This window comes from Mesoplodon densirostris, chromosome 10 (assembly GCF_025265405.1).
Source record: "Mesoplodon densirostris isolate mMesDen1 chromosome 10, mMesDen1 primary haplotype, whole genome shotgun sequence".
Taxonomy (NCBI): Eukaryota; Metazoa; Chordata; class Mammalia; order Artiodactyla; family Ziphiidae; genus Mesoplodon; species Mesoplodon densirostris.
The window spans coordinates 109,110,200-109,127,521 of NC_082670.1; the positions used below are offsets into that span (position 1 = coordinate 109,110,200).

A 17,322-nucleotide genomic window follows, 5' to 3' on the forward strand; every position below is an offset into this window, starting at 1 on the left:
AAAAGCCTGGAACACAGAACAGTGTCAATATGCTGTAATAACGACTACCTCAAACCGTGTACAGGCGGGAAAGACTGACAGGGTTCCGAGGGGAAAAACACTTTAATTCGCTGCACTGGAAAGATTGTGGGTACACTTTTATCTTCTATTTTTATTTCTGTTAACATTGATAAATGCTTATGCAAGAGTAATTTTAAATGCTTTCAGAGATAAAGAAAAACAAAGAAAAACAAAGAGCTTGACTACATAAAAACTAGAAACTTCTGTATGTTAAAAAAAAACTAAAACAGAAAGACAAACAACAAATGCAGAAGACTTATTTGTAGGAAATATGATAGACAAAGGGTTAATTATTAACAACATCCTTATTAATATTAAACGCTCCTGAATATCAAAAAGAAAAGCATTAAAATCACGAGGCAAATAGACAAAACACATGGGCACAAATTAAACACACAAAAACACAACTATTTAATACACTTAAGGAAGAATGTTCAGTCTTACCAGTAATTAAAGAATCACATATTATAACAAGAGTAAAACAACATTCTATCCTAAATGTTTCGAATATGTATTTTTTAAAACATTTTTTTAAAGTCTTTATTGAATTTGTTACAATACTGCTTCTGTTTTATCTTTTGGTTTTTTGGCCGCGAGGCATGTGGGATCTTAGCTCCCCAACCAGGGATTGAACCCGCACCCCCTGCATTGGAAGGCGAAGTCCTAACCACTGGACCGCCAGGGAAGTCCCCAAATATATTTTTAAATTAGATACTAGAGCTCACCGCTGGCACCTGTGTGAAATGGAAAAGAACACAGAGATGCACAAAAGGTTCTGAAGGGCTCCTTCCCTTTGACCTATGACCCCATACCTGGGGCTCTCTCAAGAGGAAAACCCGAAAATACAGACAAAGTTTAATGATGGTCAAAGATGTTCACCCAGGACTATTTATTTACAAGAAGGAAAACTTAAGCCATTTCAAAGGGTCAGGAACAGGGTGATGGTTACATGAAGAATTGCTCTATATAATGTTAAGTAATAAAAGCAGAACTCAAAAATGTAAATACTTCATGATTACAATTATATGTTTAAAGAGGGAGAATTGCATTCAGCAAAGTTGCAGGGTACAAGGTCACTTGTGTTTCTATACACCAGTAAAAAAAATCTGAAATGGAAATTAAGAAAGCAATTCCACTTTATAATAGCATCTAAAAGAATTAAACACTTAGGAATAAATCTAACCAAGGACATGTAAGGCTTGTACACCAAAAACTACAAAACCTGTATAAAAGAAATTTTTAAGAAATCTAAATAAATAGAAAGACATCTGTGTCAATGAATTGGAAGACTTACTCCTGTTACGGTGTTCATTCTATCTAAAACCATCTACAGATTCAATGCAGTCCCTATTAAAATTCCAACCATCACTTTCTGCTGGAATGGAAAAGCAGATCCTCACATTCCAAGAGGAGGGAACTGCAAGGAGCCCAAATGGCCAAAATAATCTTGAAAAAGAAGCAGAAAGTTGGAGGACTCAGCTTCCCAATGGAAACTTTCCTCAAAGGGACAGTAAGTGAAAGAGCGCAGTACTGGCATAAGGACAGACAGAGACCAGTGGAACCCACGTATATTTGGTCAACTGATTTTTGACAAGGACCGAAGGGAAAAGGACAGTCTTCAACAAATGGTGCTAGGAAAACTGGATATCCTCAAATGAATGGAGGTGGGCCTTTAACATATACCATACAAAAAAAAAATAACTAAAAATGGATCAAAGACCTAAACTTAAGAGCTGACACAATAAAATTCTTAGGAAAAAAATTGGGGAAAATCTTCATGACATTGAATTTGGCAACAATTTCATGACTATGACACCAAAAGCACAGGCAAAAAAAAAAAAAAAAAAAAAAAAGAAGAAAAAAGAGATTGGATTTTATCAAAATTTAAAACTTTTGTGCATCAAGGAGTACTGTCAAGAAAGTGAAAAGAAAACGTACAGAATGGAAGAAAACATTTGCAAATCTGACAAGGGATTAATGTCCAGAATATATAAAGAACTCCTTCAGCTCAAGAACAAAAACAACGTGACTAAAAAATGGGCAAAGGACTTGATAGCCGTTTCTCCAAAGAAGACATACAGTAGCCAATAAGCACATGAAGAGATGCTCAACATCAGTCACTAGGGAAACGCAAACCCAGACCACAATGAGACGCCACCTCATACCCACTAGGATGGCTATGAGAAAAACGGAAAACAACAAGTGTCAGCGAGGATGTAGAGAAACTGGAGCCCTGACGCACTGCGGAGGGGGATACAAAATGGTGCAGCCACCATGGGAAACAGTAGGGAGGTTCCTCAAAAAGTTAAACATAGAATCACCATGTGATCCAGGAATCCCACTCCTAGGTACACACGCAAAGGAACTGAAGCAGGGACTGGAATAGATATTTGTACACCAATGTTCATAGAAGCATCATTCACAACAGCCAAAAGAAAACAACCCAAGTGTCCATCAAGAGATGAATGGATAAGCAAAATGCGGCCTATACACACAATAGAATACTATCTGGCTATAAAAAGGAGTAAGATTCTGACACACGCTACAACACGGATGGACCTAAAGCATTATGCTAAGTGAAGCAAACCAGACACAGAAGGCCAAATACTGCATGATTCCATTTATATGAGGTCCCCAGAACAGTCAAATTCACAGAGACAGAAAGCAGAACAGAGGTTACCAGGGCCTGGGGGAGGAGGAGGGGGGGAGGAGTGACTGGTCAGTGGGGACAGAGTTTATGTTGGGGATCATGAAAAAGGATTAGGTGACAGACAGTGGTGATGGGTACACAGCTTTGTGAAGGTATTTAATGCCACTTAATTGTACCTTTACAGATGGATAAAATAATAAACATTATGTTATGTGTATTTTACTACGATTTTTTAAATGTGGAAGAAAGGGTGGGGGTGATACTATGCACGGTGAAAAGACAGGAATGGAGTAAACCAAAATGTCAGCAGCTGCTCTTCTGAGAAACCTTTGGGTGGTCTCCACTTTCTTTTAACTCCTTTTCTCTATTTTCCAAAGGTTCTTTCGATTACTCTTTGGATAGGAAAAAAAAAAGTTTTGTTTTTTTAACACTTCTTAGGTTTTGATATGTACATAGCTCAGCAGTCTAAATTTCTCCTTTCTAGATAGAAAGTTTCTTCACATTTGGACCAGCATTTACAAAGGATTTACCTAACAAGGGACCATAAGAAAAGGAAACCGACACTTTTAAAATGATTTAAAGAAGTTCTCGGCTGCACGGAGGTAACAGCTAAGTTCTCCTAAGAGGTGACTGCCTTGGCTGGCCCGGGCCCATCGGCCCACTAAGCTTTCCTTACTGGAGCTTTTCCAGCCCTGTGCGTGCTGAATGAGGAGAGAAGAGATGTCAAAGGCCCTTCAGTGGCCAATATCCTCTGGATGTGTGAGAAAGGCTGTGATTTGACCTTCAACCAATAAATTAAAATAGGAATAGTAATTTAAACACGTAAGTGAGAATTTTCCTTAAATTTAACTAATCGAAATAGTTGATATTAATTTACCCTTAATAGTATCCTAAGCCCCTCCCAGGTCTCGTTTATAGCAAATGACACTGACATTGTGCTGGGCTTTTATGCAGGAGTCCAAAGGACCTGGTCTCCCCTTTCTGACAAGTAAATAAAACGGCAGGGAGATCAAATAACTCACTAAAAAGAAGATATAGTTTTTTATCTTCCTTTTTACAGTCTCATATCCACTTCCGCTGGGAATAACAAAGTCTGAATTCTTATGCAACACTTATCTAAATGTGTCGATTTTATCAGATTGATGAATTTTGCTAACAAAAGCAGCACTAGGAAATCTTTTATGACATGTTTGGCCCATTCTCAGGGCTGAAGCTTTAATTTAACCAACTTGAGAATTCTGAGGGAGAGCTGCAGGTGTTAGACCTGAAAAAAAAATCATAAATGGGGAGGCATATCAATCTTTATGACGGGGAAACAAAACCATTTCCACTTGCGTGCCCTCCACAGGCAGGAGGAGGAGAGGTGGCCAAGGCAGGATATTGTCTCGGGCTGCGAAGCAAAGAGGAAGCAGCGCGGTCGCCCAGTGACCGCTATGTAGTATTGATCAAAAGGCGCTGGCCCGGGGGTAGGACAGGAGCCGGTAAAACGAGGAGGTTTGCCGACACCGTGGGCTCAACAGAGTGTCTTCTCGTTACGCTACCCACGTGGGACTAAGTCATGCCCATGGCCGCCCGAGTGCCCAGGTGGCTTTCTGACCCGTGGTCCCCACGCCCCTCCCCCACGCCCTGCCAGGGAGCACCGTCACCCTCCTGCCCCCCGCAGACCCCGACGGTAGGCGGCAAGCGCTTGACAGGGCTGGCGGGCCTCCTGCTCTGGACCTCCCGGGCCGCCCTGCCGTCCTCTCCCTGTCGGCTCCCTGCTGCCCCCTGGACTCCCCCCACCCCACCCCCGCCCCTACTTCCCACAGGATGAAATCATAACCCCTTGGCATGAAATACTACAGGCCATGTGATCTGGCCTTTCTCCGTGTCCTCTCCATCCGTCCATCCACCTGTCCGTCCACCCACCCGACTTTATAAGCCTCTGTGACAGATGTCCACTCATCACCCAAACGCACTTCTCCCTTTCGACAAGCTAGTTGCCCCTAAGCAGGTGGTAAGCAGGCAGGCCTGAGTCTCCCCGACAGCATGGGGAGGGGTGCGGGGGGCGGGTGGCTGATACCTGGACCTGTCTGGGCGGGGCCCGGCTCGGACCGCTCCCGCAGGACACACCCCACAGCAGCGAGCCGGCAAGACACCGGCAGCCTGGGTATCCGAACGCCGTGCAGAGCTGGACCGCCCTTCCTGTGACCCACTTGTGGCTTCTCTATGCTCCTGGCTCTTCTGGCCTCTTGCAACAGCACTGCAGCCTCCACCCGGGAGGCGAGCAAGCGCCCGGCGGGACCCTGCCTGCCCCATCGGCGGGTCGGCGGAAGCAGGTGCGCCCTGACGCCCTCTCATCAGCAAACCTACTTGGTGTTCTCTAGGGTCTTCTGCATCTTCTTGGTCATCTTATCAATCACCGCCTGTCTCTTCCCTTCGGGCAGGAGGTCGGTCTTGTTCAGCACCACGACCAGCTTCTGGCAGGCGATCTGCCCAATCACGAGGCACTCGGCCGACTGGGTCTGCATCCCCTTGGTCACGTCAATGACCAGCATCATCAGATCGATGATCTGGGCCCCTGGGAGAAGAGAGGACAAGGTCAGGGGGGAAACAAGGCAGCTGACTCTGCAGAAAGTTGCCCAACGCCCTAGGTCCAGCAAAACGAGCCAAGATAAAGTTGGGGGTGTCGGGCTGTGAACGACGACCACGACCTCCCAGCACCAGGCAGGGGAGTCGCTCGAGTGTGAACGCGGGCCCCTCCCAGTTCTGTGACCTGATTCCTGTCATCTCTACATGGGCAGCCCGGCAGGCTTGCTGGGGGCTCCCGGAGCCCGTGCGTGTAATGGGGCCGGCAGCGCGAGGACTCCCTAAGCAGAAGCTCCTTTCCTTGTGGCCAGTGTCATTCTGTCAGCCCGCTAGGTGAAAACCAGGTCTCAGTGTAGTCTCAAGCTGCTTCTTGGCATTGGTGAGGAGGGCATCTTACTCTGACGTGAGCTGCCTGCTTCCTGTCTGACGTCCCCCAGCCACCTGGCCTCCCTGCTGGTCCTTGGACCCCTGCCACCCTGTAAGGTCTCTGCCCCAGCCCCTCCCCCTGCCCGGCCCGCTTGTCCAGGGGTTAACTGCCCGCCCTCTCTGAGTCCTGGCTCAAATATCTCCTCAGTGAGGTCCACCCGGACAGCTCGATCAGGACTGCAGCCCACCCACCTGTCATACGTTCCGAGCCTTCTTTTCCTGCCGTTTCCCTAGGACACTTAGCACCCTCCACCTGTCTGTGAAACTCACGTACTGTGCACTGTTTGCTTCTGACCTGGCCTCCCCGACTGCCCTGCAAGGGTGGGATGGAGACCAGAGGATTGCCATTGGTACTGCTTTCCCTTCTGACTGGATTGTTGCTCTTTGCTGCCAACTTAAAGAAGCCAAGAGTAGGTGCTGAGGGTGCGTGCATGGGCACTGTTAATACCATTTCTCCTTTCAAGTGGATTATTGCTCTTTGTTGTCAATTTATTTATTTATTCATTTAATCTATTTTTTCCATATTCTATTTATTCATTTGGCTGCGCCAGGTCTTTAGCCGCGGCATGCATGCGGGATCTAGTTCCCTGACCAGGGATCAAACTGCGGCCCCCTGCATCGGGAGTACGGAGTCTAAGCCGCTGGACCACAGGGGGAAGTCCCTGTCGCCCATTCAAAGCAACTTTTTAAACACTGGGGAGCCAAGAGGCGGTGCTGCATGGGCACTGCTGACTCTGTTTCCCACCTCCACTGGATTGCTGCTCTTTGCTGCCAATCTAAAGCAACGTTGTAAACAGTGAGGAACATACCCTTTGTGGGGAAGGCGCATTTCAGGCTTCTCTCCCCAGTTAGCTTTGGCTTTTATGACTTCTTTTTTCCATGCAGAAATGTTTGATTTTTATGTTGAAATGGTCCGTCTTCCTGTTTTTCTCTGTTTCTGGGTTTGGTATCTTACCCAGGTATTTTTTTACTTTTAAGATTATATATAGTTTTTCATGTGTTTTCTTCCAGTACTTTTACAGTTTTAAATGTCTATGTTTCAAACGTTAATCCATTTAGACTTTATTTTGATGTAAAGTGCAAGATGGAGATCTAACTTGAGTTTTTTCTGGACGGCGACCCATTGTCCCCAAGTCACAGTTATGTGCTTTCCCCCGTTTACAGACCGGGACAGTGAGGCTCAGAACGGAAGGGTGGGTACCCAGGACTCTGTACCAAGCACCCTGCGCTCTCGGCCAGCACCCTCCCCACTCAGCTCTGTGGGTGTTTTGTTGCAAGTCTCCAGCATTTATTGGGTTTGGCTTTTCTTCTTCTGGCAGGGCTCCAGCACCTGTCTTTGTCTGCTATCTTGTCCTCGGCTGTTAATTTTTTCCTTGTGTCTTACACGGCTCTCTTTGTTGTTTCTCCTGTTCATCCTCTGCCGACACTGCCCTGTTGTCCTCCTGGGCTCTTCGGGTGGTGGTAAGGGACTCTGCCCAGGCTCAGGGCTGTCTTGAGGACACTGGCCGTTTGCCTTTGCACCTTGTCCACTCCCCTTCCTCTTCCCGTCCTCGGGCCCTTTCCCACCTGCTCTTCGGGACGCCGTAGGGTCCCCAGAGACTCAGGAGTGCAGGACTCTGGCCCAGAGGCAGCTGGCAATAGAAAAAGCAGACATTTGAATTCAGATGGCTCCGAGTCCTAGCCCTGCCTCCGCTGTTTACTGTCGTGTGACCTGACCTCAGAGTTCTATTAGAACGGGAGGGTCTCCTCCTTGTGGGGTTGTGGTGAGGGTCAGAGCTGACGCACATGAGGCAGAAGTCACAGGCTGACATGCTGTCAGGAACCAGGCGGGTGGTACAAATGCCAGAGTAGGGGGCAACGGGGAGCTGTAGGGCCCCGGGTGAAAGTGCTCCTTGGCCATGTCGGGTGCAGGCCCAGTGTGGCCACATCTGCCGATCTGTAACGATTTTTTACATGACCCCTCTGGGATTGTGAGTGTGGGCAGTTCATGCAGGCTGAGCAGCGTCCCTTCCAGGGTCCATCTGTCTGCAGCCAGTCGTGTGCAGTCCCGAGCCCGGGCTCGGCTCCCGACCCGTGTGCCTGCCGCGTGGGTTAGGTGGCCACTTTGGGGCTCCCTGCCAGTTGGGCGGCACACTGGTTCTGCTGGACGCTGGGTCAGCTCGTCCCCTACGGGATCTGGGGCACCTGAAGCTTGCTCTCCTCCTGGTCCGTTTGGCGTAGCTCCTCATTCTCCCAGAGAAGAGGAAGTCAGCCTTCGCAGCTAGTGCACTGTGGCACCTGGGTGACCAGGGGAGATGTCCAGTCCTGCCCAGGTGGTCCCGCTCAGGCGGCTCACTGCTGGTCTGGGGGAATTCAGCAGGATGCTTGTGGGGGAGCCCCCTTTGCAGGATTGCCTGCGCACTGGGGGACACAGTGCTCCAGGCCACTGGCTGGCACTTACCAAGGTCCCTGTGGGGGCCTCCTGGGTCTGCTGGATTTGGGGGCTGGCAGTATTTGTTCCATGTGGCGGTAACTCCTGTCCCTCCTCCGCCAGGAAGAACCATCCCAGCTGCGCACTTCCTGGAGGCCCCTGTGCCCGAGGCGCTTCCCACAGCCCTGCATGTGTCCCCTCTGGCGACTCTGCCCACGAGTCCCCTCGCACAGACGGAGGAGGCTGCCACGCGCGGGGAGGTGGTGTACTGGGAAATGGCCGTGATGAAAGCAGGATATCAACTTCCACTGCGCTTTACATTGTCGATAACGGTGCATTTGCACCGCTTAGTGAATACTTAATGTCACCAGTTAAATTTCTTTTTATTTTAAATTTGATATTATTTCCCCTTTTTTTCGGATGCCCATAGCTTCTGATTAAAAATCAAATTTGGATTAAATATCTGATTTGCTAAAATGTTTAAAGTTTTAGATTCAGTCTCTCCAGCAGAAAACTTCTTTTCCCTGAACACATTTTTTCCCCCTTTAGTCCCAGAAGGAAAGTTGCATCTCACAGATAACTTGTCAAATGCTGACCTTTGTAAGTTTTCCTTTATTTTTATTTCTGAAATGATTAAGATATATAATCTACAGAATTGGAAATTGTAATTTTTAAAAGTACTGAGAAACTTTAACCCTGTTATAATTATTCTGCAGACCTTTAAAGGATTCTGTAGTCAGTACAACTAGATGAAAAGCTCTGATAGGCTGAGAAATATAGAGGGTCATTTGTGAGCTGCAAGTTTTTGACTTGTGTTTCCCACCCACTCGCTCACGCTGCCCCTCTAGTCTCAGAATGATTTCCTACCCTGGGTTCGTGGGAATCGGGAAGGACACTGTTTGATTCATTCTGGGGAAATACTAGGGATTCTGAAAAAGACAAGACGGGCCAGTTATGTCACTTCCTGTCGCCTGATCAAAGTCTGATGAAGAAACAGACTGACCAAGGGTTACTGCCAGGCGCGGGTGGTGCCTGGTGCCGACCCGGGTTTCCAGTGGGGTCAGTCAAGTCGCCGTGACCTCTGGACCCCTCAGAAGTCCCTGATGTTGGCTGCGCGGCAGCGGGGCTCCTGCTGCAGAGGTAGCGTGTGGGCGCCGGCCTGAGGCTGCAGATGAAGCCCCACGGCCCCTGAGTGTTTGGGTCCCGTCTGCATGCATCTTTCTGGGTCTGTTAGTTCAGTTTTATCTCCCATTCCCAGGACCCCAGCAGGCATCAGAAGAGAGTGGGCAGATGGGGAGAGAACACAAGCCTTCCCCTCCAGCTTGCGGGCCAAGACAAGGCACTCAGGTAGTTCTATACACCAGCAGAGACCGGAATCTCAGCGTCAGGACCGGACTCTTGGTCCACCAAGCGGAGGAGGTGGGGAAGCTGCGGTCTGCTCACTCAGTCCAACAGAGATCAATGACGCTGTGCCCGAGCTGCGTCTTGTGCTGGAGGCTGCGAACACAGACCAAAAACCCAGGCCTCGGTCTGCGAGCCGCAGTGTGTGTGCGTGGGGGGGTCTGAGCGGAGGAGCGGGAGTCAGCGCAAGGCAGGGAGGGGTGCGAGACGCCACGGCCGGCCCCGATTCTGGCGTCTGGCGGAGCGGGGTGAGGACTGTGCGGGTGGAGGCTGGGCAGCGGCTGGGGCCCTGTTCGGAAGGACGGGCCATGTGGCCGATGTGATCTTGAATGGAAGCATGAAGGACTTCGGCTGGATCTTTACGAGAACCTCCTGAGGGGCAGGGCAGGTAAAGATGGGGCTGGATGGCTGGAGCTCTCCGCTGGGGGTCTGGAGAGCTGGCGTGTCCTACCTCAGGGAGGGAGTCCGAGGTACCTGGATTCCCCACCCGTGGACCACGCCTGTGACCCCTGCCACGCCCGTGGACACCACTGCTACCACTACTGAGCTATGTGTGTTTAAATCAAGTCCTTTTTTGAACTCAAATGCATTTCTATAAAAAAGAACTTTACATGACAGTAAATGCATTAAATGTGCTGTAAGTAGAAGTTAACAGAGACGATAAATAAAACAATAAAGCTAAACAATGGAATGCACTGTTGTCAGATGTTAACTGGAGTTGAAACTCTGAGCCCCAGGCCTGCTCTGATATTAAGGGATCAGCAAGAGCTGGTAAAAGACATAGTAGCCCTCAATCGAGTCTCTCTCTTCGACAAAATAGGGGGATTGGATGAGAACTGGGAGAGGCATGACCTTCGACCCCACCAGGGAGGAGTGTTACCGGGCGCCAGGCATGGCCTCACACCATCTCTCCCGGCCGCCCTGGAAGCACCGGCCGGAGTACATACACCGCTCACAGCGGCCTCCTCGGAGGGGCGCACAGGAAGAGCAGAGGTGTCCACGCTTCCTCAGGGCAGAGGGGCCGAAGCGGGTCAGCCGCCACTCCTTCCCGGACGGAGGAGACGGAGGTGTACGCATGGGCTCCAGGGCCACGGGCTCTCACGAGCCAGGGAGCCCAGCCCCGCTTCCTCAAGCTACTGTGTCGTCGCCTATCTAGGGTAATCTTTTTAGCTGACTTTGCACAACAGTACAACTCCTGTTCGAGAGCAGCGAAAAGGAGCAGAAAGTGGAATTTGAAATGTAGGAATAAAATAATTGTGGCCCATGAGCTCTAATTTGATTTCATGCTTTACAGGGAAATGAAAGAAGCCTTCCTTAAAATGTACGGTTTCGGCTCCCTCCCCCTCCCCCTCCCCCCTTTAACCATTTTAGGATTTCCTCTCCCTCCGAAGAGAAAATAGGATTGTGGGGAACGTTCAGCACTCAAGTGTCACTGCCACTCAGGGGCCAGCTCGGTTTAATGTGAACTTCCCATTCTGGGTAAGAGGAAATTCTTCAATTAATAAACCGGGTGTGCGGAGGCCAGTCTTTAAGGTTTAATCAATTTCATCTGTACTTAGGATAAAAAGACTGACTATTCTACTTCTTTTTTTTTTTTTCGTTTTCCTTCTTTAAAAAAATAATAAAATGAATGTTTTATTTTAAATTCTTTGAGGTTCGTATCTCCTGTTTCAGGAAATATTGTCTATTTCATGCAGTGAGTATGAAAACTCCCCCCTCCTTTTTTTACTTTTGCTAAGAATCTTTTTTCAAAAATAACTAAATTATCCTCTGCCCTCATATACTATAACAGCCTGGGAGATGATACGAATTATACAGGATTTTGGCAGACACCTTGTAGGGGGCTGGGGAGAGAGACAAATCACCAAATATGGATGCAAGAGCTCCTCCTGGACAAACACTGAGGGGTGGGTGAGGGAACGTGCGCCCGCAGCCCCTTCACCACCAGGGACATCTGGGGCCCAGACAACCTCACCCAGGAGGCCTACCCTGTGGTCAGCTGCGGCCACGAGGACCTCAGAACAGAACCAGGGCATCCTCCAGCAGGACCGAGTAAACATTAGGACTTGCTGACCAACCAGGGCTGACAGGACTTCCCGGGACAGAGAACGCCTGAATCTTTGTCACGTGGTCCCTGACACGCAGGGTCCGGTCAGATTCGGGGACAGAGGCCGTGGTCAGGCCCCACGGTGGCGAGTCTGCGCCTCGGCTCCATGTAGCAGCTAAGCACTCTGGGCCGTTTCTTCATCTACAGAATGGAGATAAAGCCACTACGAACCTTTTCCAAGGCTGTGTGGTGGGCCTCACACAGCACTTGGGACCCACAGGGCGGGAGGTCCCGTCCGACCCAGGTCCTCCCCATGCTTTCACAAGGGGCCTGGGTGAAAATGCTACTTTTAAATCAGTGTTTTTCAGTAAAACTCTGCAAACCCAGGGCCCTGTCAGTGTGAGTTCCATTGTGAGAATGAGCACGAAAGCCTCACCGCTCTGAACAGCAGCTGCAACGATCAAGGGTCTCAATGTGGCTGGTCAAGGTGCAGCCAACAGCCCATCTCTGCAAGAGAAACCTGGGGCTCAGAACAGCGACTAACGGTACTCAGTACACAGTAAGCACTCACTAAGTGAGCGGGGAGGGAGAGGGGAGGGAGGAGAGGGGGAGGGGACGGGGAAGGGGAGGCACCCAGGAGGCACAACTGCCGTAGCTGCTGGACCAAGGCAGTGGAGCCAGAAGCAGAGCCAGGCTCTGCCTGACCTGAGGCCCCTTGTCCTTCCACCAGGCCTTCTCCTTGAAGTGGCACCAAAGAGGATTTCTCTCGAACACAGCAGCCTGTGATCCCAAGGAAGAGCCGTGCCCTGGGCTTAGGGCCCACATGCCTTCGCTCCCCGTGGAGAGGTGTGAGGGGAAACGCCTGCAGACACAGGTCCCATGAGAACAAGGACGGGATGTGGGGGGGACACACTGGCTCCCACCTCAGCCCCCCTCCCTGCCTGTCCGGGGAGAGCGGGTCACTGAGCCTCACCCGCACCCGTCTGCAAACAGGATCCCCTGTCACCTACAGGGCAGCGTGGGGCTCCCAGATCCCACGTGCAAAAGCCTCACAGCCCAGGACCTGGCCCAGCAGGTGCTCATCCACGGTCGTGACTGAACCTGAGTTCTCGTCCTCACCCATTCCAGCACCGGACAAAGGCCTGTCCTGAGGCAGGGGTGGCGGGCAGATGTGAACACCTGCAGGGCCTGGTGGGTCCTCAGCTGAGCGGCACGCCTGGCGCGAGATGAGGCGCAAGTCTAGAGGCCTCAGCCATTCCTGGGCCCTGGCTGGAGGGGACAGTCCCCCCTCAGCTCCAGCCCACATAGTCAGAAAGGAATGTGGGCCTGGAGTTGTCAGATCTTCTGGTTTTTCAAGAGAAGCCAAAAATCTGGACCATTGTATGAAATTTGCCAATTTTTAAATGTTGACAACCAATTCAAAACAAAATGTTTGAACTGTATGGCCCAAACAAAACATGTCCATTGGCCAAAACCGGCCTGCAGCTCCCAGTGTGAGGTCTCTGGAGGGAGTTTTCTCGAGAAAGAGAGGTTGGAGGAACAAGAACAAACATCCACCTCTTTGGCCGCGTGAAGCAGGAAAGCACTTAGGGACCCATCTGTTGAGCTCCGGCCCCTCCTGCCCCCATGACCCACACTGGGCCTCATTAGGACAGGAAGGTTCATCCTGGAGGGAAAGGGCGGCAGGCTCTCCGCTGTCACCAGGTCCCAGTGGGCTAGAGCAGGGGACACGAAGCCACGGGCCTGTGGTCAGACGAACCTCAGCTCGGCCCCGGCCCCTGCAGGCCACAAGGGGCGAGCCGCCCCTCCCCGGCCTCCCCGGGGCCTCGTGTAGGGCTCCCCAGGCCCCCACGCTCTGAACTGAGGCTGTAGCTGTCACAGCCTGTCTACCAGGACGGGAGGGGCTGACACACGGCTGCTCTTCTGTAGTGAGTGGTCTTCTCACTACAGCTTCAAGCACCGGTTCTCACACCGAGTCTCAAAACACTCCCACTAGGTAGAAAGTCCGAGATGACCTAAGACGATGATTTTCCTGGAAGAGTGGAGCAGGAAAACGTCAGTGGCACCGGGCCGCAACGTCCTCTAGGACAGACACCCTCCTCATGTCGTCCTGGGACGAGCCCTTTCCACGAGGGCTGCGCACTGCCTTCACAGCTAGCATTTGGCAGCAGCAGGCACCACTATTAATCCCGCGTCCTGGAGACGGACACGTGGCGGCCCAGAGAGGCTGCGTCACACCCAAGGTGGAGAGCCAGGCGGTGGCAGGCGCTCAGCCCAGAGACCGGGATCCACAGCACCAGGCTACCCTGCGTGGGGAAGCGCTCAGAGCTCCCCCGAGGAGCAGAGAGGAGGGCAGTGGGATTGGGCCCCCAGCCGCCCCCCCAACCTCCCCATGTGCCCCGCAGCTGCCGGTCAGCCCCTCTGTGTCCCCCTGGGACCTGGGCGCAAGCCCACGCACCCAAGCGCTCCTCCCATCTCGTCCCTTCTCCTGGCACCTCAGACTTTGAAGTGCAGCTCAGATGTCACCTCCCGGGGGTCTTCCCGATGCTCCGTGGTCTGGATGAGGTCGCCCTTCCTTGGGGTGCCGTGGTCCCCACGCTGCCCAGGACAGCCCTGTTCTGCGACTCGCCCGTGGCCCCGCAGCCTCCCCCCTGGGACAGAGCCCCTGCCGGGCAGCAGCACAGAGCAGTGGTCAGCGAGGGCCCCTACAGGGAAGGCACAGAACCGGGACGCAGTTAAAGCACTGAGCAGGGCCCTCCGCCAGCCATGCACGGAGTTTTCTCTGTTCTGTAGCGGTGACGTCCTCCTACACTGCAAAGAGGCACGTGTACGTGTCCAGAAGCAGAGACAGGAGGAAGAAGGGAGCACGGACAGGACCGCATGCTGTGAACACCGGGGGCTGGGACCTGCACACAGAGCGCCCAGGGGCCTCCAGGGGCTGCATTCCCCTGGGAGAGGACCCCCAGCGAGCCCCCAGCGAGGGGGAGGAGGGGCCCTCACGAGTCCACCTGAGAGAGGAAGAAGCTGAGACTCAGGGTGGGGAAGAAACTCAGCCAAGGTCGCAGATCCTGACCCCTCTGAACCCCGCTCCCAACCACCACCACTGTGGAGGTGGCTCCACCACTCACAAGGCACCGAGACAGGAAAACCACACTCTGCTTGTTCTGAGGGTCGATGGCTGCTGTGGCCTCGGACACAGGCCCTTCTAGAGACGGGGCCCCAGGCCACGGCGAGCCCCCCCGTCTGAGGCAGAGAAACCAAGGCAGGCGTCCCTGCCTGGCCCAGGTCAAAGGGGCTGGAAGGGTGAGGCCCGCCGGGCTCCTCCGACTGAGACGGTCTGAGAGCTCAGGGTCGCAGCGCCTGAGAGCGTGGCCTCAGGAAACTGTTTACTGGAGAAACAGGAGAAAAAAAAAAAGAAAAGAGGGGGGAAATCTACCATAAAAAGTAAGTAAAATCAGCAGAATTCCTTCATGAAAAGGGTGGAATTAGCATATGGCCTCAGCTGCCAAGTGAGGCCATTGAAGCAAGCAATGAAAATGAGTTCAAGACACAATTAGACATTTTTCTGGACGGAGACAGAGGGGACTGAGCAGGCGGCCGCATTTCAGAGGGAGCAGCAGGGCACGTTCAGGGCAGGGCCACCGTGCGAGCGCCCTGAGCACTGGCTGGGGGCGGGGGGCACCACCTGGGACCTCTCGCCCCGCATTACACTGCCACGATGCCTCCTGCAGAACCTGCAGCCACCCGGGGCCCGAAGTAACAGTCTGGTTCCATCCCCCTCGTGCCTCTGTTGCTGCCCCCGGGGCCGAGTGCCGCCTTCAGGGACTAGCGTGGCCGAGCCCCTGCCCTCAAGGAGCTCACAGTCTGGTGGGGGAGACGCACACAAACCCACAAGGTCAACACAGTGAAGTACATCAAAGTAAGACGTGAAGTTTCTGCTGAGCAAGCACAGAAGAGGGGAATTTAGCAACTGGAGGGAGGGAGGCGGCCGGGAAGCAGAGGGAAGGGCCTTTCAGGGCTGAGGACACAGCAGGAGGCCACGGAGGCCCAGCCGCCAGCGCCTCAGAGGACGCTGATCACTCGGTTCCCCTGGACCCCTGGGGACGGGGCCCGATCTCCTCAGAATGACCAGAGGTGCCAACCGCTGGCTCAGGGACCAGCTATGACTCAACGGCAACAACTCAGGACAGCTGTTCCCAATCTTCCCAAGAGTGCAGCACATGCGGCCACCCAAGGCACGGGAGACGCTGGGTCCGCGTGGGCGGCACAGTCTGTTAGGCCCTCTCTAGCCCAGTGGGCTGCAGTGCCCTCCTTCGGGCGGCTCCCTGATGATGGTCCAGCTTCGTCAGGCTCCCTGGGCCCCGTCTCCTTCAAGGTGGAGTGAATGTTTACCCTGAAAGGACCTCGAACCTCTCCTCTGTGCTCATGGCAGGCTCGCTGGCGCACGGCATCTCCACGGCCCCTGGGCCCCCGGCCCAACCCGGAGTGGGGTCCCACCTCCTGCACAGCCGCGAGTCAGAACCAGCTCTGCCGGCCTCTTGCGTCCACACAGCGGGCCTCTCAGATTGAAGGTGGGAGTGATGGGGATACTGAGAAGAAAATGAGGCCTGGCCCCTGCACCCAGCACCCTACATACAGAACAGGGGAAGGAGTGACAAGTGCTTGGCACCTGTCCTTCCAAAGCCCTATCAGGCCGTCTGCCGGCCGCTGACCAGCTTCCATGGCGGCAGGGGGAGGAGAGGGGCCGTGGGGTCTTCAGCAGGGCAGGGCAGGGCAGGGCAGGCACTGACTCTGTGCCCCGTTCTCCTCCCAGGCAGAGAGCAGTGGCCTGAAGCTCCCACTTACAACAAGCACTGTGTGCCCAGCACCGCATGCAGACGCTCACACCTCTGCTCACAGCATCCCCACGGCAGCCCAGCAAGGGGAGCGCCGTGATTCCACCTTCTGAAGGCAGCAGCTCAGTCAGGGAGGTCCGTTCACAGGCCCAAACACACAGTGAGCAAGCGGCAGGGCCCAGCTCCCCCAGCACCCACCAGAGCACTCTTGTAGCCACGTGATCTCAGCTTCCGGGGCCTTGTCCCTACTCCTGCCCCCACCCCAGGAGGAGGTCCTTGAGAAGAGACGCCAAACCAAAGAAGAAACCACACGTACAGAACTCAGGAAAGCACTACACTTACAGTTACACCTCTATTATAAAGGGCACAAATCAGGACCAGCCAAAGGAAGAGACACACAGGGAACGACCTGGGCGGGCACAAACACAGGCCTCTACCGTGGAATCAGGGCTCATCACCCTCCTGGCACATCAATCTCTTCACCAACCAGGAAGCTCCACTGAGCCCCTGGGTCCAGAGTTTTTATTGTGGTTTCCTTACTTAGGCACCAATGATTGAGTCGCTGGTCGTGAGACTGGACTCGACGGATCCGCGCTGCCCTCCTCGGAGGTCAGGAGGTCAGGCTGCTGGCTCTGGCCCAAAGCCTCACCCCACTAGTCACATGGCTGGTCTCTAGTCTCCCTCTAGCATAAACTCAGGTGTGGTCCAGGGGACCACCAGGAACAGCAAAGACACTCCGGTCACTGGGGGAATTCCAAGGTTTCAGAAGTTCTGTCCCAGGATCCCAGGACAAAAGCCAGATTCCTTATTATATTAATACAGCAGTAAGGCTCAAACACGCTCACACACCACCGCCCTCCACCCGTCCCCCACTCGCTGCTGATGAATGCGTTGCGTTGTGACAGCTGCTCCGAGGGACAGTCTG

The 17,322-nt window shown here is 52.8% G+C and overlaps 1 protein-coding gene across 3 annotated transcripts in view; it reads right to left on the reverse strand.

The window, feature by feature from the left end:
* Positions 1–17,322, reverse strand: part of EEFSEC (eukaryotic elongation factor, selenocysteine-tRNA specific) — a 168,842-nt gene that overhangs the window by 101,995 nt on the left and 49,525 nt on the right. For all 3 annotated transcript variants that reach the window (XM_060110643.1, XM_060110640.1, XM_060110642.1), the window contains exon 2: positions 5,063–5,270. In XM_060110643.1, the coding sequence (XP_059966626.1) occupies positions 5,063–5,270 (208 nt within the window). The remainder of the gene's footprint in view (positions 1–5,062; positions 5,271–17,322) is intronic.